Genomic DNA, 21,092 nt, shown 5'->3' on the forward strand with positions numbered 1-21,092 from the left:
TGTATATGTCTGTGCCTGGGTGTACCAGATGTTGAGCCTTGTGCTGACAGACCCTAACAGCCAGATGGAGTTGGTCTCCATCTTGCAGCCGAGAGCCGGCTGTTTCCTCATTCCGGGAGCTGGGGAACAGGTTGGAGAACATTCCGACGCTCTGCCACAGCCCGGGGCTGCTGGCTTGTGGAAGGAGGGACTCGTGGTTGGACTCTCCAATCTCCACCTCCTGCACACAGCCTAGATCGGCGGGAGAGCTGTCATGGACGGGAGAAGAGCGAGTCTGAGCACCGACACCTGCGACTGAGGTATGAGCAGCCGCAGAGTTGCCCCTCAACAGGGCAGCCCGTCACTGGGGGCAGGCACAGGTAGGTAACTGGGGCAGGAGCAGTCCAACCACATCCCTCTCATCAGACACCAGACATGGGATATGGGACAGGACACAGGACATGGGACACTGGACATCACTGGGCACTGGGCACTAGCCAGGACATGGGATACAGGCCGCTGGACACCGGACAGGACTTTGGATATTGGACAGTCTCAGGATATGGGATACAAGAAATAGGACACAGGCCACTGGACACTGGCCAGGACACAGGACATGGGACAGGATCCTGGACACAGGACGTAGGACATGGGACATGGGACAGGATCCTGGACACAGGACGTGGGACATGGGACATGGGACAAGATCTAGGACATGGGATGTGAGACATGGGACATGGGACAGGATCCTGGATACGGGACGTGGGACATGGGACATGGGACAGGATCCAGGACACGGGACGTGGAACATGGGACATGGGACAGGATCCAGGACACGGGACGTGGGACATGGGACGTGGGACTTGGGACATGGGACAGGATCCAGGACACAGGATGTGGGACATGGGACAGGATGCAGAGTGGGAATCTGCAGGGAACCAGGAGCCCAGTGTGTGGGAGACTGGAGCTGACGTCACTGCAGGAAGGTTAGGGGCAGGCCATGGGTGCTCAGTGGGGGCTGATAGGGTTATCAATGGCTGGAAGGGCAGTGCCGGAGCAGTGGAGAGAGGGTCCGGAGGGGTGGGAGGGGAGGAGGGATGGAGGGGAGGGGAGAAGGAAGCACTGGTTTCAGAAGTATTGCTGGGAGAAGAATTGAGAGGAAATTTCAGCAAGGTCACAAAGCGAAGAGGTATGGCTGGACTGGCAGATCTGGATGGGCTGAATGTCTGGTACTGGGGGGTATGAGAGTGAATGGTCACCATGGCAACATGTCCTGAATGTTGAATTCGTTGTGTAGGATCGATGGAGCAGCCAGGGTCAGAGGTCGTGAACCCCTCTGAGGTAACCCAGCGACCAGGATCAGAGGTTGTGCACCCAAGCATCCGGGTCACCCAGCGACCAGGATCAGAGGTCTTGAACCCAACGAAGGTAGTCCAGCGGCCAGGATCAGAAGTCATGAACCCCACCGTTACAGTAACACAGAGACCAGGGTCAGAGGGCTCCTCCCACTGCACCGTCTTTACGTACTTCAAAGGCGACATCAACAGTGTGGTGGACGAACACTTCTCTCGAGCGCTGGGGCAAAGGGGACGGTCTGAGACCCCTAGCCGGGCAGGTAAGATGCTGTGGGGAGGGGGAGAGGGAGGCGGTTAGAAGCTAGAGGGGTAGAAGGAGAGGCTGAGAGGCCGAGAGGGATAGAAAGAAAGGCTGAGAGGGGGACAAGGAGGGGCTGAGAGGCAGGAAAGGGGGAGGGATGGAGAGGGAGAGGGCCAGAAGCTGGGAGGGAGGAGAGGGGGGGGGTGGGGTGAGGAGAAATTAGGAGAGTTTCAGGCCAGAATGGCGCAGCAGTGACCCTCCCTGTCAAAACCCCCCTCACACTAAGAGGCATCCAATCTCACAGCACAGGTACAGGCCCTTCAGCCCGACAGGTCTGTGCTGTTCCTCAGCTAATCACTCTTCCCCGTGTTTGACCCGTATCCCTCAGAACCCCTCCTACCCAAGGGTCTTGTACTATTGTTACTGTGCCCACCTCTAGCACCTCCTCTGGCAGTGCATTCCACACATCCACCACCTTCCAGGTGAAAACCTTCAAAAGTTCAAAGTACGTTTAACAATCAATTAACAATAAATATAGATGAAGAGTCCTTGAAAGTGATTCCATGGGTTGTGGGAACATTTCAGTGATGGGGCAAACGAAGTTGAGTGAAGTTAACCCTTCTGATTGAAGAGCCTGACAGTTGAGGGATAATAGCTGTTCCTGACTCTGGTGTTGTGCCCCTAGCGTGAGACTTCCCAGCCCTGGGAGGAAAGATATACACCCCTCATGGATTTATAAGGTCCAATCAGCCTATCCAATCTCTCTGTGGGATGCCACGGTAGCGTAGAGGTTAGCATGATGCTATTACAGTTCGGGTGTCCAAGTTCACAGTTCGTTCCCCATGTTCTCTGTAAGAAATTTGTACGTCCTTCCCGTGACCCTGTCCGTTTCTTCCAGGTGCTCTGGCTTCCTCCCACTGTCCAAACATGTGCCAGTTAGTAGGTTAATTGTCCTGTGATTAGGCGAGGGTTAAATCAGTGGGGTGCTGGGTCTGTCTCGAAAGGGCCTGCTCTGTACTGTATCTGTAAATAACATTTAAAAAATAAAGGAAAACATCAAGCTTTCCAGTTGATGTAACGCCCCTGTGAATTATTTCTGAACCTTTTCCAGTTTAATGACATCCTTCCCACAGCCGGGTGACCAGAACTGCACACGACACTTGGTGAGGTATCACTAAACTCTTGTCATTGTAAAACAATCTGCCAACTCCTGTACTCATTGCCCCAGGTAATGAAGTTAAGAGCATTAAAACTTCTTCACTACCCTGTGTACCCGTGTCAGGGAACAACGTACAGTGAAAAAGAGCTTTGTCCTGCAACCAGTCAGTGTTTGTGATTGATTAGCAAAAGCAAATTAAAGGAAGGCAGGGCAGGCGCAGTGGTCATCATCTGAGTGGGCAGAGTCAGAGTGGTGATCTTGAGGCTAAATCTCGTTGGGGCTTCAGACAGAGAAAACAAAGCTCTAGGTTAAGTTTTTTTTTCCATCCCTTCTTTACATCTGCTCAGTTAGGACAGTAGAGGTGACAGACAGGATAGTGGAACACGCTTCTTGTGCAATGTGGGAAGGCAGCGAGATCTCTGTGTCCCGACAACTACAGCTGCAGCTTCTGACAATCTGCATTAAGGAGTTAGAGCTGGAACTGGATGAACTCGGGATCATTCGGAAGGCTGAGGGGGTGATAGATAGGACACACAGAGAGGTGGTTACACCCACAGTGCAGGACACAGGAAACTGGGTGACAGTCGGGAAGGGGAAAGGGTTTAAGGAGTCAGTACAGAGTAGCCCTGTGGCCATCCCCCTGAGGAACATCACTTTGGATACTGTCGGGGGGAATGACCCGATAGGAAAGTCACTGTGGTCAGGTCCCTGGCACTGAATCTGCCTCTGTGACTCAGGAAGGAAGAGAGGAGAAGAGGCACCCGCTGTGCTGACAGGGAACTCGTTAGTTAGTGGAATGGACAGGAGGTTCTGTGGGCGAGAATGAGATTCCCGGATGGTATGTTGCCTCCTGGATGCCATGGTCCGGGATATCTCAGATTGAGTTCTCAGTGTCCTTAAGCGGGAGAGTGAACAGCCAGAAGTTGTGGTCCATGCAGGTACCAATGACATGGGTAGGAAGAGTGATGAGGTTCTACATAGGGAGTTCAGGGAGTTAAATGCTAAGTTAAAGGACTGGACCTCCAGAGTTGTGATCTCTGGATTGCTATCCATGCCACATGCTAGTGAGGCCAGAACCAAGAAGATTATACAGTTTAATACATGACTAAGGAGTTGATGTAGGAGGGATGGTATAAGATTTTTGGATCACTGGGGTCTATTTCAGGGAATGTGGGACTGGCACCAAAGGGATGGTTTGCACCTGAACTGGAGGGGGACTAATATCCTAGCGGGACGGATTGTTAATGCTACACGGTGGGGTTTAAACTAGAGTTGCAGGGGGATGGGAACCAGAGTGCCGAAACAATTAGTGGAGAGATCGTGGAGACAGATGTTGGTAAGACCTTAGACAAAGTTAGGAATCACAAAGTTGAGCATGGTGCGACTAGTGTCCTGAGCTGCGTATATTTTGTAGGAAAGCCAAATAATAGTGCTGAAGATGAGGTAGCTGGTTTACAAACAAAGGCAATGTGTAGCAAGGAGCTGTTGATTGGACAAAATTACAGTCAATGGGATGAGTTGCAATGTAAAAGGTGGACAAAATTGAAAAGGGTGAATACCGGACTGAAGGTGTGTATCTGAAAGTTCACAATTATACAGAATAAAGTAGATGAACTTGCAGCACAGTTGCAGATTGGCAGGTCTGGTCTGAAAGATTATAGCTGGGAGTTTAACGTCCAAGGATACACATTGTATCGAAAGGCAGAAGGCAGAGGGGGCAGTGTTGCTCTGTTGGTATAGAATGAAATCAAATCATTAGAAAGAGGTGACATAGGGTCAGATGGTGTTGAATCATTGTGGATGGAGCTAAGGAACTGCAAGGGCAAGAAGACCCTGACGGGAGTTGTTTACAAACCCCCAAACAGTAATAAGGATGTTGTCTACAAGATACAACAGAAGATAGAAAATGCATGTCAAAAGGATAATGTTACAGTAGTCATGGGGGATTTAAATATGCAGGTAGATTGGGAAAATCGTGTTGGTGCTGGATTCCAGGAGGGGGAGTTTCTAGAGTACCTACAAGATGGTGTTTTAGAGCAGCTCATGGCTGAGCCCACTAGGGGATCAGCTATTCTGGATTGAGTATTGTGCAATGAATTGGAATTGATTAGAGAGCTTAAAGTGAAAGAACCTTTTGGGGACAGTGATCAGAATATGATCGAATTCACCCTGAAATTTGAGAAGGAGAAGCTAAAGTCAGATATGTCAATATTAAAGTGGAGTAAAGAGAATTAGAGAGGCACCAGAGAGGAGTTGGCAAGAATTGATTGGAAATAACACTGGCAGGGATGATAGAACAGGAGCAATGGCTGGAATTTCTGGAAGCAATTCGGAAGGCACAGGATGTATACATCGCAAATAGGAAGAAGTATTCTAAAGGAAAGATGGCACAACTGTGGCTAACAAGAGAAGTCAAAGCCAACATAAAAACCAAAGAGAGAGCATAGAATAGAACAAAAATTAGTGTGAAGTTTGAGGATTGGGAAACTTTTAAAACACAACAGCAGGCAATTTAAAAAGTCATCAAGAAGGTAAAGGTGGAATACGAAAGTAAGCTAGCCAATACACAGGATACCAAATGGATGTAACAAAACACACAGATGAAGGTGGAGCAGTAGATCCAGTGTATATGGATTTCAGTAAGGCATTTGATAAATTCTGTATGTGAGGCTCATTCAGAAAGTAAGGAGGCATGGGATCCAAGGAGACCTTGCTTTGTGGATCCAGAATTGTCTTGTCTACAGATGGCAAAGTGTGGTTGTGGATGGTTCATATTCTGCATGGAGAACGGTGACCAGTGGTGTTCTATTGGGATCTGTTCTGGGACCCCTCCTCTTTGTGATTTTTATAAATGAGCTGGATGAGGAAGTAGAAGGATGGGTTAGTAAGTTTGCTGGGTGTTGTGGATAGTCTGGAGGGTTGTCAAAGCTTACGGCGGGACATCGATAGGATGCAGATCTGGGATGAGAAGTGGCAGATGGAGTTCAATCCAGATAAGAGTGAAGTGGTTCATTTCAGTAGGTCAAATTTGAAGACAGAATTTAATATAATAGTAAGACTCTTGGCAGTATGAAAGGTCAGCGAGATATTGGGGTCCGTGTCCCTAGGACACTCGAAGCTGCTGCACAAGTTGACAGTCTTGTTAAGAAGGCATACGGTGCATTGGCCTTCATCAACCGCGGGATTGAGTTCAAGAGCCGAGAGGTAATGTTTCAGCTATATAAGACTCTGGTCAGACCCCACTTGGAGTACTGTGCTCAGTTTTGGTCACCTCACTACAAGAAGAATGTGGAAACTATAGAACAGGTGCAGAGGAGATTTACAAGGATGTTGCCTGGATTGGGGAGCATGCCTTATGAGAATAGGTTGAGTGAACTCGGTCTTTTCTCCTTGGAGTGACGGAAGATGAGAGGTGACCTGACAGAGGTGTACAAGATAACGTGAGGCATTGATTGTGTGAATAGCCAGAGGCTTCTTCCCAGGGCTGAAATGGCTAACACGAGAGGGCAAAGTTTTAAGGTGCTTGGAAGTAGGTACAGAGGAGATGTCAGGGGTAAGTTTTTCACACAGAGAGTGGTGAGTGCGTGGAATGGGCTGCCGGTGGCAGTGGTGGAGGCGGATACAATAGGGTCTTTTAAGAGGCTCTTAGATAGGTACATGGAGCTTAGAAAATATAGGGGGCTATGGGGTAGGGGAATTCTAGGCAGCTCCTTGAGTAGGTTACATGGTCAGCACAACATTGTGGGCCGAAGGGCCTGTAATGTGCTGTAGATTTTCTATGTTCTAAAAGTTTCTTCAGATACATGAAGTGTAAAAGAGAGGTGAGAGTGGATACCTGAAGAGGTAGTAACAGGGGACAAAGGAATAGTGGATGAACTGAGAAAGTATTTTGTATCAGTCGTAACTGTGGAAGACACTAGCAGTATGGTGGAAGTTCCAGGTGTCAGGGGTCATGAAGTGTATGAAGTTACCACAACTAGAGAGAAGGTTCTTGGGAAACTGAAAGGTCTGAAGGTAGATAAGTCACCTGGACCAGAAGGTGTACAATTTAAGGTTCCTAGAGAGGTGGCTGAAGAGATCATGGAGGCATTAGTAATGATCTCTCTAAAATCACCAGATCTGGAAAGGTTCCGGAAGACTAGAAAATTGCCAACTTCCCTCCACTCTTCAAGAAGGGAGAGAGGCAGAAGTAAGGGCCAGTTAGTCTTACCACAGTGGTTGGGAAGATGTTGGAATTGATTATGAAGGATGAGATCTCAGGGTACTTGGAGGTACTTGATAAAGTAGGCTGTAGTCAGCATGGCTTCCTCAAAGGAAAACCTTGCCTGACAAATCTGTTGGAATTCTTTGAAGAAATAACAAACAGGATAGACAAAGGAGAATCAGTTGAGGTTGTGACTTGGATTTTCAGAGGCCTTTGACAAGGTGCCACACATGAGGTGACTTAACAAGCCTGTAGTGTTACAGGAAAGATTCTAGCATGGATAAAGCAGTGGCTGATTGGCAGGAGGCAAGGAGTGGGAATAAAGGGACCTTTTCTGGCTGGCTGCTGGTGACTAGTGGTGTTCCACAGGGATCTGTGTTGGGACTGATTCTTTTTATGTTATATGTCAATGATTTGGATGATGAATTGATGGCTTTGTTGAAAAGTTTGCAGACAATATGAAGACAGGTGGAGGGGCAGGTAGTTTTAAGGAAGTAGAGAGGCTACGGAAGGACTTAGACAGATTAGGAGAATGGACAAAGAAATTGCAGATGGAATACAGTGTGGGGAAGTGAATGGTCATGCACTTTGGTAGAAGAAATGAAAGCGTTGAATGTTTTCTAAATGGAGAGAAAATACAAAAAACTAAGGAGCAAAGTGACTTGGGAGTCTATGTGCACGATCCTCTAAAGGTTAATTTGTAGGTTGAGTTTGTGGAGAAGAATGCAAATGCAATGTTAGCATTCATTGCAAAAGGATTAGAATATAAAAGCAAGCATGTAATGTTGAGACTTCATAAAGCACTGGTGACGCCTCACTTGGGGTATTGTGAGCAAGTTTAGGCCCCTTAACTTAGTAAGGATGTGCTGAAACTGGAGAGGGTTCAAAGGAGGTTAATGAAAATGATTCCAGGATTGAATGGCTTGTCATATGAAGAGCGTTTGATGGCTCTGGGCCTGTATTCACTGGAATTCAGAAGAATGAGGGGTCACCTCATTGAAACCTATCGAATGGTGAAAGGCCTTGATAGAGTGGATGTGGAGAGGATATTTCCTATGGTGGGAGACTCTAAGAGCAGAGGACACAGCCTCAGAATAGAGGGAGGAGGAACAGAGCTGAGGAGGAAGTTCATTAGTCAGAGAGTGGTGAATCTGTGGAATTCTTTGTCACAGGCAGCTGTGGAGGCCAAGTCCTTATGTATATTTAAGGTAGAGGTTGATAGATTCTTGATTGTTCAGGGTATGAACAGATACGGGGAGAAGGAGCCAAGGGGAAAATTGGATCAGCGATGATGAAATAGCTGAGCAGGCTTGATGGGCCAAATGGCCAAATTTTGCTCCTATATCTTATGGTCTTATGTACCCGTACCCACGGCTCAGCATGTCTGTGCTAAATAGAATGTCACATTGAACTAATCCCTTCTGCCTATCACATCGGGCTCCCGATGTGGCCTTCTGTATATTGGCGAGACCCGACACAGACTGGGAGATCGTTTTGCTGAACACCTACGCTGTGTCCGCCAGAGAAAGCAGGATCTCCCAGTGGCCACACATTTTAATTCCACATCCCATTCCCATTCTGACATGTCTATCCACGGCCTCCTCTACTGTAAAGATGAAGCCACACTCAGGTTGGAGGAACAACACCTTATATTCCGTCTGGGTAGCCTCCAACCTGATGGCATGAACATCGACTTCTCTAACTTCCGCTAATGCCCCACCTCGCCCTCGTACCCCATCCGTTATTTATTTATATACACATTCTTTCTTTCACTCTCCTTTTTCTCCCTCTGTTCCTCTGTCTATACCCCTTGCCCATCCTCTGGGTTCCCCCCTCCCCCTTTTCCTTCTCCCTGGGCCTTCTGTCCCATGATTCTCTCGTATCCCCTTTTGCCTATCACCTGTCCAGCTCTTGGTTCCATCCCTCCCCCTCCTGTCTTCTCCTATCATTTTGGATTTCCCCCCCCCCCCCACTTTCAAATCTCTTACTAGCTTTTCCTTCAGTTAGTCCTGACGAAGGATCTCGGCCCGAAACGTCGACTGTACCTCTTCCTAGAGATGCTGCCTGGCCTGCTGCGTTCACCAGCAACTTTGATGTGTGTTGCTTGAATTTTCAGCATCTGCAGAATTCCTTGTGTTTGCCCTTCAGCCTATACATGGTCCATACCTCTGCATACCATGCATATTCATGTCCCTGTCTAAAAGAATCTTCAATAGCATATTAAAAATATTGAAGGGACTAAATGCCAATAAATTCCTGGGATCAGATAAAGCATCCTTAGGCTTTGAAAGAGGTGCATTTACTTGGTGCATCAGTTGTCATCTTCTGACACTTCATAGGTTCTGGGATGAGTCCTACAGATTGTAAACTAACAAATTATTTTAAATGTTTTATTTTTTAATTTAAAAATATTTGTTTAAATAGTTCTTTAGCACATTATTTTAAAGAAATGTTAGCAAAAAAAAACAATGATGGATCAGTGAATGTGACATCAGAAAGATTGGATACTTGACAAAATAGAAAGTCGTGCGGAAAATCATGATGCCTTTCGTTAGAAAAATAGAAAAACTGTATTTTTTTAAATTTTGGTGTTGATGTACAGTACATCAATTTCTAAAAATTAACATTCAAATGCAGAAAGTAATTAGAGGGTAAATAGTTGTTATATCTTCATTTCAAGAGGTTTTGAGCATAAAAGTTAAGATGTCATGCTCAATCATATCGGATCTTGATGAGATCACATCTGGAGTACTGTGTACATGTCAGATCTTCCTATTAAAGGAAGGATATATGCCTGACAGAGGCAATGGAGTGAAGGCTCACAAGATTACTCCTAGGAGAATGAATTTGTTGTATGAGGAGAAGTTTGGCAGACTAGGCCTGTACTCCCTTTGGTTTAGAAGAATCACTGAAACACACAAAACTTTTATGGGGTTTTGTAGTTGTACAGGTGACTCTTCGGGGCAGTCTAGAACCAGGGGTCACTGCGCAAAGTAAAGGGTAGGCAATTCACATGATGAATCATTGGAATTCTCTGCCCAAGAGAGCTCTGGCAGCTTAATACTCTCGATAATGCCATGAACTGCAGGCTAAGTTCAATCTATGTTTATGTTAGAACATAAAACAGTACAGAATAGCACAGGCCTTTCTTGCCGATCCTTTAAGCTACTCTAAGATCAATCTGGGCCGGCCGATGATGTAATAACATCAGCACCAGACTCTGAGGCAGATGGTCCCGAGTTCGAATCCAGCTGGTCCCAACCTGAACAGCAGCCGTACGTGTGGAAGAAAGGCCTGGCAGTCTACTTCCATGTGGACAGCTACAGTATCCATGGGTAAATAATGGCTCGATGGCACTCAACAATCTAACCCTTTCCTCCCACGTCCTCCATTTCTTTTCTTTTATCCAAGTGTCTATCTAGGTGACTCTTAAATGTTCCGAATGTATCTGCCCCCACCACCACCCCTGGTACCACATTTCAGGCATCCACCACTCTGTGTGTAATAAATTTGTCCCTCACATCTCCTTTAAATCCCCCCCCACCACCTTAAATGTATGCCCTTTGGTGTTTGACATTTCAACCCTGGGGATAAAAGCTGTGACCTTCTATCTAGGCCTCTCTTATCAGATCACCCCTCATTCTCCACTGCTCCAGGGAAACTATCCAAGTGTTTCCATCCTCTCCTTAATAACACATGCCCTCTCATCCCGGCAGCATCCTGCTGCACAATATTATGAGGGGTATAGATCAGGTAAATTCAAGCAGGCTTTTTCCACTGAGAATAGGTGGGATTACAACCAGAAGTCATGGATTAAGGGTGAAAGGTGAAAAGTTTAAGGGGAACATGAGGGGAAACTTCTTCACTTAGAGGATTGTGAGAGGGTGGAACTAACTGCCATGGATGTGGTCCATGCGGACTCGATTTCAATGTTTAAGAGAAGTTTGGATGGTGGGGCAGGGAGGGCTATGGCTGCGGTGCGGGTCGATGGGAGTAGGCAGTCTAAATGGTTCAGCATGGACTAGATGGGCCAAAGGGCTCATTTTTGTGCTGTACTTTTCTATGACTCTAACTCTGTGGTGAACTTCGTCTGCACTTCCTCCAAACCTTGTACATCTTCCTTGTAATGGGGTGAACAGAGCTGTATGCAACACTCCAGATGAGGCCAAACTTGCGTTTTATGAAGCTGCAACATAACTTCAAAACTCTTGAACTCAATTCATCAGCCATAAAGGCCAGAATGTCATATGCCTTCTGTATCTCCCCATCAACCTGTAGACTCTTTCAGGGAGCTACAAACTTGGACATCAAGATCCCTCTGCTCATCAACACTGTTAAGGGTTTTGCCATGAACAGTATACTGTCTCTTTTGATTTCCTAAAGTGCAACACATCATAAACACAAGAGATTCTGCAGATACTGGAAATGCATAGCAACACACACACACAAAATGCTGGAGGAACTCAGCAGGTCAGACAGCAGCTATGGAAATGAATAAACGGTCGACATTCTGGTCCAAGACCTTTCTTCATTCTGGATAGGAAGGAGGCAGAAGCCACAATAAGAAGGTGTAGAGAGAGGGAAATTACAAGCTGGCAGGTGACAGGTGAGACGAGATGAGCGGGAAGGTGGGTGGATGGGGGATGAAGTGAAGGTGATAGGTGGAAGAGGTAAAGAGCTGAAGAAGAAGGAATCTAATAGGAGAAAAGAGTGGACAATGGGAGAAAGGGAAGGAAAGGAGGAGATGGGCAGGTGAGGAGAAGAGAAGAGATAAGAGGGAAGCCAGAGTGGGGAATGGAAAAAGAGGAGGGTGGGCGGAGTATAATCAAGGTACCTGTGAGAGTCAGGGCATTGATAGAAATGTTAGAGGATACTCTGAATCTGGAGATAGAAACAGATTGAGAAAAGGGAGAGAGGAGTCAGAAATGGACCAAGTGGAGTTAGGGGTGGGGTGGAAGTTAGTGGACAAGCTGATGAAATTGATGAGTTCAAGACGGGTGCATGAAGCAGCACCAATGCAGATGTCAATTTAGCACAGGAAGAGTTGTGGAGCATTACTGGTAAAAGGCTTGGAACATGGACTGTTCCACGTAGCCAGAGAAAAGGCAGGCACAGCTGGAGCCAAGCAGGTACCTTGGGTTTGGTAAATGAGGGAGGAGCTGAAAGAGAAGTTGAGTGTGAGGACCAGTTCTGCCAAACAGAAGAGAGTTGTGATGGAGGAGAACTGGTTAGATCTGTTGTCTAGAAAGAAGCAGAGAGCTTTAAAGACTTCCTGATGGGGAATGAAAGTGGCTTTAAGGTCTTCACTTCATACTTAAGTGGGTTAAATGCAGAGAACAGAGTTTCCCTTCTCCGAGATGGGGTAGAGATCTGTTTTCATTTTGACATAAAAGAGTCTTTCTCTTTTGATCAGTGTCAAAAAACCAAATTAAATATAAATATTCCATATTAAGATGTATGGGATCTTATTGTATCTATATGGTCACTCAGATTATATACATTCACTCAGATGCCACTTTGTTAGGGTACTGGTGGACCCATTAATGTAAATATCTAATCAGCCAGTCATGTGGCAGCAACTCAATGCATAAAAGCAAGCAAGTGGTCCAGTTGTTGTTCAGACCAAACATCAGAATGGGGAAGAAATGTGATCTAAGTGACTTAGACCATAGAGTGTTTGTTGGTGTCAGATGGGGTGGTTTGGGTATCTCAAAAACTACTGATCTCCTGGGAGTTTCACACACAGTCTCGAGAGTTCACAGAGAATGGTGTAAAAAACAAAAAAACATCCAGAGAGCAGCAGTCCGTGGGCAAGAACACCTTCTTAATGAGAGAGGTCAGAGGAGGATGGCCACACTGGTTCAAGCTGACAGGAAGGCGACAGTAACTCAAATAACCACATGTTACAACAGTGCTGTGCAGAAGAGCATCTCTGAATGAACAACACATTGAACCTTGAAGTGAATGGGCTACAGAAGACCATGAACTTACACTCAGTAGCCACTTTATTAGGTACAGTTGGTAGCTAATGACATAACCACTGAGGGTATATCACAAACAGTAGAGGTCCCAGTATGGATCCCTGTGGAAAATTACTTGTCACATACTTCAAGCCACAATAGGTCCTATCAACCACCACCCTATGTCTTCTGTGGACAAGCCAGCTCTGAATCGATGGATCCCATGCATCTTAATCTTCTGGACAAGCCTCCCACGAGGGATCTTGTCAAGTGCCATACTAGAGGCACAGCCCTTGTCTCAATCACCCCTGTCACTTCCTCGCAAAACTCAATCAAATTATTAAGACATGACTTGTCTTACACAAGCATTCTGGCTCTCCCTAATTAGGCCATGCTTTTCCAAATACTCATAACACTATCCTGAAGAATTCTCTCCGGTAACTTCCCTTCCACTGACGTGAGACTCACCGGTCTATAGTTTCCAGGACTATCCCTGGTTCCCTTCTTGAGTAATAGAACAACACATTAGCTACTCGCCAGTCCTCCAGGACCTTGCCTATGACCAGAGAGGATGCAAGGATATTGGTCATGGTCTCAGCAATCTCTTCACTTGCCTCTCTCAATATTCTGGGGGAGACCCCATCAGGCCCTGGGAACATCCACCTTTATGCTCTTTAGGAGACCCAATACATCTCCTTCCTTACCTTGGGATGTCCGTGCGTGACCTCACCCAAATCCACCAACCCCTGGCACATGTTCCCTTCTTTATCCTTGAGCTGTCCCACACTCTCCCTAGTTACCCTCTTGCTCTGGATGTTTGCATGGAATGCCTTGGCATTCTCTTTAATCCTGCTTGCAAAGTAATTTTCAAGGCCCCTCTTGGCTTTCCTAATTTCAGTGTTGAGTTCTTTTCTGGCTTCTTTATTATCCTCTATTTGATTTTAGCTTCCTAAGTTTTACCTACTTTTTCGTTCTTGACTAAATTCATCACACCTCTCGACATCCAAGGTTCTCTTACCTTGCCATTCTTGTTCTTGCTTCTGACTGAAAGATACCTGTCCTATATTCCGTGCAGTTGGTCTTTAAGTGCCCTCCATGTGTCAGACGTGAACTTGCCCAAAAACAGCTGTTGCCATTTAACTTCCCCTTGTTCCTGCTGAATGCTCTAGTAATTTGTCCTGCTCCAGTTTAATACTCTCCATAAATTCCGTACTGATCTGTAATGGTCTTAAAACTTAAGGAGTTATAGTCCTCAATGCCTACAGCTGGTGTTCTCACATTGACACCTGACCCCTAACCACACTGAGCTGTGAACCCATCTGTGACCATACCTCCACTGGCCAGGTCATGTCTTGGACACGTGGATGGGATCCTCACATTGACCACGACAGGTCAGTGAGCCAGCAGGCTCACACGCTGGGTTGTATAACAGGATGCAATAGGATTGGCAGCCAGCCCCCACTGCTGTGACAGAGCCACACCACATGAAGGGAGACCCTCACACCAAAACAGTCTGGGTGACTCATGTTCCTAATGCGTCATGACTGAGGGATGGTTGTAGTTGGGAGCTGAATGTCCAAGGTTACAATTGCATCAGAGGGATAGGACGGTAGGCAGAGGGGGTGGCATGGTTCTGCTGGTAAAGAATGACATAAAATTGGTACAAAGATATGATATAGGATCAAAACATATTGAATACTTGTGGCTTTGGTTAAGAAACTGCAAGCGTAAAAGGAGCTTGATGGCAGTTATATACAGGCCTCCAAACAGTAACTGAGATGTAGGCTACAGATTACAACAGCAGATAGAAAAAGTGTATCAAAAGGTCAATGTTATGATAGCAGACATCCCACCCTGCAAAAACTGATTTCAGGGAGTTAGCATCATCAATTTGCAGGAGACTTCCAGGAGAGGTGGGATGTCTGCAATAGAGTAGCTCCTTAGCAGCTAGCCAGCTAGTTTAAATAATGTTAGCTGTGCTAATGAACGAATGACTGTTAAACTCACCTCAACATGTCTTTTACAGTCTTAACCCACCACGGGCAATAGAAAAGTCACTGTTGCAAACGGTGCAGCGAGCAACACTGTCATTATTTTGACCCCTATTAGGCAGGGGTACACTTTAGTGTAGTCTGGGGTGACGTACGTTTTATATTTTTTTGGAACACTCTGCCATGGCGCGCTCTCGCTGTCGCGCACTTTCTCTCTCTCATGGTCGCTCGCGCGCTCTCGTTTGCTTTTCTCTCACTCGCACTCGAAAAAATTGATTTCCGTGATATTGTTTATAATTTGCGGGCATCAGGGAGCCACTATTAATATGCGGGAGACTCCCGGAAGTTCCGGGAGAGGTGGGATGTCTGTAATAGTCATGGGAGATTGCAACATGCAGGTTGATTGGGAAAATCAGGTTGGTACTGGATTCCAAGAGAGTGAGTTTCTTGAATGCCTACGAGATGGCTGTTCAGAGCTGTTTGTCGTTGAGCCTACTATGGGATCAGCTATACTGGATTGTGTGTTATGTAATGAACCAGAGGTGATTAGGGAGCTTAAGGTAAAAGAACCCTTAGGAGCCAGTGATCACAATATGATTGAGTTCAACTTGAAATTTGACAGGGAGAAAGTAAAGCCTGATGTGGCAGTTTTTCAGCGTAAGGAAATTACAGTGGTATGAGAGAGGAGTTGGTTGAAGTAAATTGGAAGGAGTTGTTGGCAGGGATGTCAGCAGAGTTGCAATGACTTGAGTTTCTGGAAAAAAATGAGGAAGGTGCAGGATAGATGTATTCCAAAAACAAAGAAATACTCAAATAGCAAAATAGTCCAACTGTGGCTGACAAGGGAAGTCAAAGCTAATGTAAAAGCAAAAGAGACTATAAGGCATTGGAGCAGAATTAGGCTATTCAGCCCATCAAGTCCACTCCACCATTTCATCATGACTGTCCTGGATCCCATTCAACTCCACACACCAGCTCTCTCGCTATATTCCTTGATGCCCTGACCAATCAAGAATCTATCAACTTCCGCTTTGAATGTACCCAGGGTCTTTTTGTAAGCTTTTCTTTTTTCTTAACAGGATTTTCTACATCCTTCGTACACCATGGTTCTTTTACCCTACCCTCTTTTTCCTGCCTCAATGGAACATTGCAGAACGCCAAGCAAATGTTCCCTGAATGCCTACGAGATGCCTACGAAATGTTCCCTGAACATTTGCCACATTTCTGCCATGCATTTCCCGAGAACATCTGCTCCTATCCCTCTCCAGTGCTATAGTAAAGGAGATAGGGTTATGATCACTACCTCCAAAATGCTCTCCCACCAAGAGATCTGACACCTGACCAGGTTCATTTCCCCAATACCAAATCAAGTACAGTCTCTCCTCTCGTTTGCCTATGTATTGTGTCAGAAAACCTTCCTGAACACACCAAACAAACGCCACCTCATCTAACCCCCTTGCTCTAAGGAGATGCCAGTCGACATTGGGAAAGTTAAAATCACCCATCATGACAACCCTATTGTTATTGCACCGTTCCAGAATTTGCCTCCCTATCTGCTGCTCAATGTCTCTGTTACTATTGAGGGGGGGTCTATAAGAAACATGCAGTAGAGATATTGTCCCCTTCCTGTTTCTGACTTTCACCTACACTGACTCAGTAGACAATCCCTCCATGACTTCCTCTGTTTCTGTAGCCGTGACACTATCCCTGATTAGCAATACCTCGCCCCCACCTCTTTTGCCTCCTTACCTGTCCGTTTTGAAACATCTAAACCCTGGCACACTCAGCAGCCAGTCCTGCCCCTGAGACATCCAAGTCTCTGTAATGGCCACAGTGTCAGTTCCACGTATTGATCCATGCTCTTAAGTTCATCCTCCTTGTTTATGATACTCCTTGCATTGAAATAGACACATCTCAAACCATCTGTCTGAGTGCATCTTTGCTCTATCATCTACCTATCCTTCCTCACAAATCCCTACAAGCTGTCACTGCTTGTGTGCCAACCCATCCTCTACCTCTCCACTTCAGTTCCCACCCCTTGCAAATCTAGTTTAAACTCCCCCAAATAGCATTAGCAAACCTCCCTCCCAGGATATTGGTTCCCCTCCAGTTCAGATGCAATCCGTCCCACTTGTACAAGTCACCCCTTCCCCAGTAAAGGTTCCAATGATCCAAGAACTTGAGACCCTGTCCCCTGCACCATCTCCTCAGGCACTAAATTTATCTGCACCATCTTCCTGTTCAGTCCTTCACTAACTCGTAGCACTGGGAGTTATCTGGAGATTACCACCTGGGGATCCTGCTCTTCAGCCTCCTTCCTAAATCCTTAAACTTACTGCTCAGGCCCTAACCCTCTCCTGCCTATGTCATTGGTGTACCAATATGTACCATGACCTCCAGCTGCTCACCTCCCTCTTCAAGAATCTCTGAGCAACCGCTCAGAGATATCCTGGACCCTAGCACCCGGGAGGCAACACACTATCCTGGTATCCCTTTTGCTGCTGCAGAATCTCCTATCTGTCCCCCTAACTATCGAGACCCCTATGATTATTGCTCCACCTGACTTCACCCCACCCTTCTGAGGGACAGAGCTGACAACAGTGCTATCGGTCTGGCTGCTGCTGCCTTGTCCAGATAGGTCATCCCCCTCAGCAGTAGCTGTTGCTGAGGAGAATGACCGCAGGGAGACCCTGAACTGACTTCCTTCTCCCTTCAGCTCTCTGTGTTCACCTGTCTACTCCCTGAATTCTGCACTCTGGATGTAACCACCTGCTCAAAAGTCATATCTATCAATTGCTCTGCCTCCCGGATGATCCTTAGTTTATCCAGCTCCAGCTCCTTAATGTGGTCTTTCATGAGCTGGAATGGCTGCACTTCCTGCAGGTGTCATCAGGGAGACCATCAGGTTCCATGAATTCCCACATCCTACAGGAGGAACATTCCACTGCCATATCTGCCACCCTGCCTGCACTGTACAATGGGCAACCAAGACCAAATCTTCTAACCTGTGTCTTCGTCCTCAACTGCTTCTCATTAAAGCCTCTTGAGTCAAAGCCTGATGCTCCTCCTCTCACTGCTGGCCCACTCCTGACAATGGTTGCCCTGCTTGCCCCTTCTGTACTCTTATTTAATTTGAAGCGCTCTGCTCCTGTCACTGATTGGGCCTCTGGAATTTAGAAGAATGCGGGGGGGATCTCATTGAAACCTACTGAATGTTGAAAGGACTAGGTAAGGGGGGTGTGGAGAGGATGCTTTCTATGGTGGGTGTATCCAGAACTAGAGGGCACAGCCTCAAAATTAAAGGGCGACCCTTTAGAACAGGGGAAGGTGGAAGGAGTAGAGAGTGGTGAATCTGTGGAATACTCTGCCACAGACTGCTCTGGAGGCCATGTCCGTGGATATACTTAAGGTGGAAGTTGATTATTTCCTGATCAGGCAGGGCATGAAATAGCAAGAAGGCAGGTGTTTGGGGTTGAGTGCGACGTGAGATCAGCCATAATGGAATGGCAGAACAGACTCGATGGGCTGAAGAGCCTAATTCTGCTCCTATGCCTTATGGTCTTATGTGTCACACTATTGACTGTCTGTGAGGGTCATGGCGATCCACGTGTGGACACATCACTCCAGTGAAAAATCTTCACGACACACGGAACTGCTCATGGGATCAAACATCTCCATGTCCAGACATGGCATGGTTCACACGGAATCAACGACGGCAGGACCGTGCCGATAATCTGTGTGGGTCAGTACAGTGAGTGAGGAATCTGCTCTCGATGTCCTGGAACTGTGAGGGATCACTGCCCACGCCCAGGTCGCACACTGACCCTGTTTTCTCTTCCAGGTGAGGAGCTGCGGTCAGTGACCTGGCCACAGGCGACAATGTGGCCACCGGCGTCCCTGGGAGGGACGTTCCCTGTCACGGGACAAAACACAAGGGAGGGGGTAGTGACCACAGCCGGGTCACTGCCAGACCAGCGCCCAGTGCCAGGAGCTGGGGCTGCTGATCCTTGGCTTCTACCAGCTGGAGCCCAGCACATGGGCGTCCTCTTCCAACCACACCTCCTGCAGCCCCGGAACATGCTGCCTGCTGTGGACTCGGAGGGACACTATGGCCTGAGTACAGTCCCCAGCACACTCCCTCCTCGACCGAAGACAGTTGTCCCACACCCCTGGACAGGAATCTCCCACCATCACCCCAAGGACATCAACCCTGAGAGGGGAATGAGGCCTGAACGATGGGGGAATGAGAAAGGTAACGATCATCAAAAATGGAGGGGTGGAACAGGGTCCCAGAGATGAACAATGGCTGCATCACAGGAGTCACAGGGGTGTGGGAGCCAATGGGGTAACAGAGACTGGGAGGGTGTGGGAGCCAATGGGGGTAACAGAGACTGGGAGGGGTGTGGGAGCCAATGGGGTAACAGAGACTGGGAGGGGTGTGGGAGCCAATGGGGTAACAGAGACTGGGAGGGGTGTGGGAGCCAATGGGGTAACAGAGACTGGGAGGGTGTGGGAGCCAATGGGGGTAACAGAGACTGGGAGGGGTGTGAGAGCCAATGGGGTAACAGAGACTGGGAGGGGTGTGAGAGCCAATGGGGTAACAGAGACTGGGAGGGTGTGGGAGCCAATGGGGGTAACAGAGACTGGGAGGGGTGTGGGAGCCAATGGGGTAACAGAGACTGGGAGGGGTGTGGGAGCCAATGGGGTAACAGAGACTGGGAGGGGTTTAGGAGTGATGTGGGGGGGGTTACAGAGTCAGGTGTGGGGTGAGGGGGGTTACAGTCATGTGTGGGGTGAGGGGGCATTACAGAGTCAGATGAGGGGTGGGGGGGTTACAGAGTCAGGTGAGGGGTGAGGGGTGTTTACGGAGTCAGATGAGGGTTGGGGTTTAGAGAGACAGATGTGGGGTGAGGGGTTTCTTACAGTGAAGGTTGTAGTGTTTGGGGGTTTTACAGAGATGGTTCTTGACACTGCTTCCTTCGTCAGGCTTTGAGCCGGACACACCCAAGGACATTTACTGGTACTAGTACTGGCTCCTGCCCAATTGTCTGCTGCCGTTCCAGTCCTGGATCTCCCACACAATCCGCTGGACCGGACTCGATCTGATGCTGGCGGGATGGACATTATGGATGGAAAGTCTTGTGTCTTCAGCTGGTGTCGGACATACAATGTGTGACTTGAAATCGACCATCATCTACTTTGGCCTGAGGAACACCACACCAACCCTGAGCTCCAGACCCATGGGACAGACAGTGTACAAAACCAAGGGGTGGGGTGCAGTTCTGTTGGGGGGTGGAGCTCAGTTTACAGGAAGCTGAAGACACTGTCACTATTGAAGAGGGGGAGTCGGGGACAATACAGTGACTGGAATAAGAGGATCGCAGAGTTCCTAGGGAGTTGATGAAAGGGAGGGGTGCAGGCACTGGAAGGGGTTACAGAGATGGGGGGGGGTATGGACCAGAGGGGGTTACAGACACAGAGGGGGTGCAGGGTCTGGAAGGGATTACAGAGATGGGGGGGTATGGGCCAGAGGGGATTACAGACACAGAGGGGGTGCAGGGACCGGATGGGGTTACAGAGACAGGGGGGTTGTAAGGGCCAGAGGGGGTTACAGACACAGAGGGGTTGCAGGGTCTGGATGGGGTTACACAGACAGGGTGGGGGTATGGGCCAGAGGGGGTTACAGACACAGAGAGGGGTGCAGGGACTGGATGGGGTTACAGTGATGGAGAGGCGGGTATGGGTCACAGGGGGTTACAGAGACAGGAAATGGTATAGGGGATGGAGTGGGTTACAGAGATGAGGAGGGGTGTAGGGGTTGCAGGGAGTAACGGAAGCAGGGAGGGGAGAAGGGGATGGAGAGGATTACAAAGACAGGGAGGGGGTTACAGAGGCAGGGAGAGATCTTGGGGAAGGAGTGAGTTACAGCGAAGTGGAGTGTTGTAGGGCCAGAAGTGGTCACAGAGTCAGAGAGGTTTACGGAGACACGAGGTGTGTAGAAGCCAAAAGTGATCACGGACACTGGGAGGGGTGCAGAGGCCTCTACACCTTTACCTTTGACACTGGATATCTCTCCTCTGTCAGACAAGATGAAGGCCTCCACCTGAAGCTCGACTGTTTCTTTCCCTCCCAGCTGCTCCTAGCTCGCTAGATTCCTCCTGCTGTTTGGCTTTCAATTCATATTCAGTAGTTACTGTTCCTTA

General features: G+C 47.7%; 1 protein-coding gene across 2 annotated transcripts; it reads left to right on the plus strand.

Annotated features, from left to right (window-relative positions):
* Positions 1 to 231: 231 nt before the first annotated feature.
* Positions 232 to 20,276, plus strand: LOC140204609 (uncharacterized). Of its 2 annotated transcripts, none has more exons than XM_072271336.1 (4): positions 232 to 299; positions 1,277 to 1,594; positions 18,731 to 19,141; positions 19,876 to 20,276. In XM_072271336.1, the coding sequence occupies exons 2-4, from the start codon at positions 1,282 to 1,284 to the stop codon at positions 19,914 to 19,916; spliced, it is 765 nt and encodes a 254-aa protein (XP_072127437.1). In that variant the 5' UTR covers positions 232 to 299; positions 1,277 to 1,281; the 3' UTR covers positions 19,917 to 20,276. The 2 variants fall into 2 exon arrangements, with proteins under 2 accessions (XP_072127437.1, XP_072127436.1); XM_072271335.1 differs by having other exon boundaries at positions 260 to 359.
* Positions 20,277 to 21,092: the final 816 nt, after the last annotated feature.

The sequence above is a fragment of the Mobula birostris genome, chromosome 10, assembly GCF_030028105.1.
Source record: "Mobula birostris isolate sMobBir1 chromosome 10, sMobBir1.hap1, whole genome shotgun sequence".
Lineage (NCBI taxonomy): Eukaryota > Metazoa > Chordata > Chondrichthyes > Myliobatiformes > Myliobatidae > Mobula > Mobula birostris.

Bases quoted from the DNA above. Each gene is read 5' to 3' on its own strand.
- LOC140204609 (XM_072271335.1), top strand. From the start codon at position 302: ATGAGCAGCCGCAGAGTTGCCCCTCAACAGGGCAGCCCGTCACTGGGG. The intron at 1,595-18,730 runs GTAAGATGCTGT...TTTCTCTTCCAG, and splicing joins TGAGACCCCTAGCCGGGCAG to GTGAGGAGCTGCGGTCAGTG. The intron at 19,142-19,875 runs GTAACGATCATC...TTCCTTCGTCAG, and splicing joins ACGATGGGGGAATGAGAAAG to GCTTTGAGCCGGACACACCC.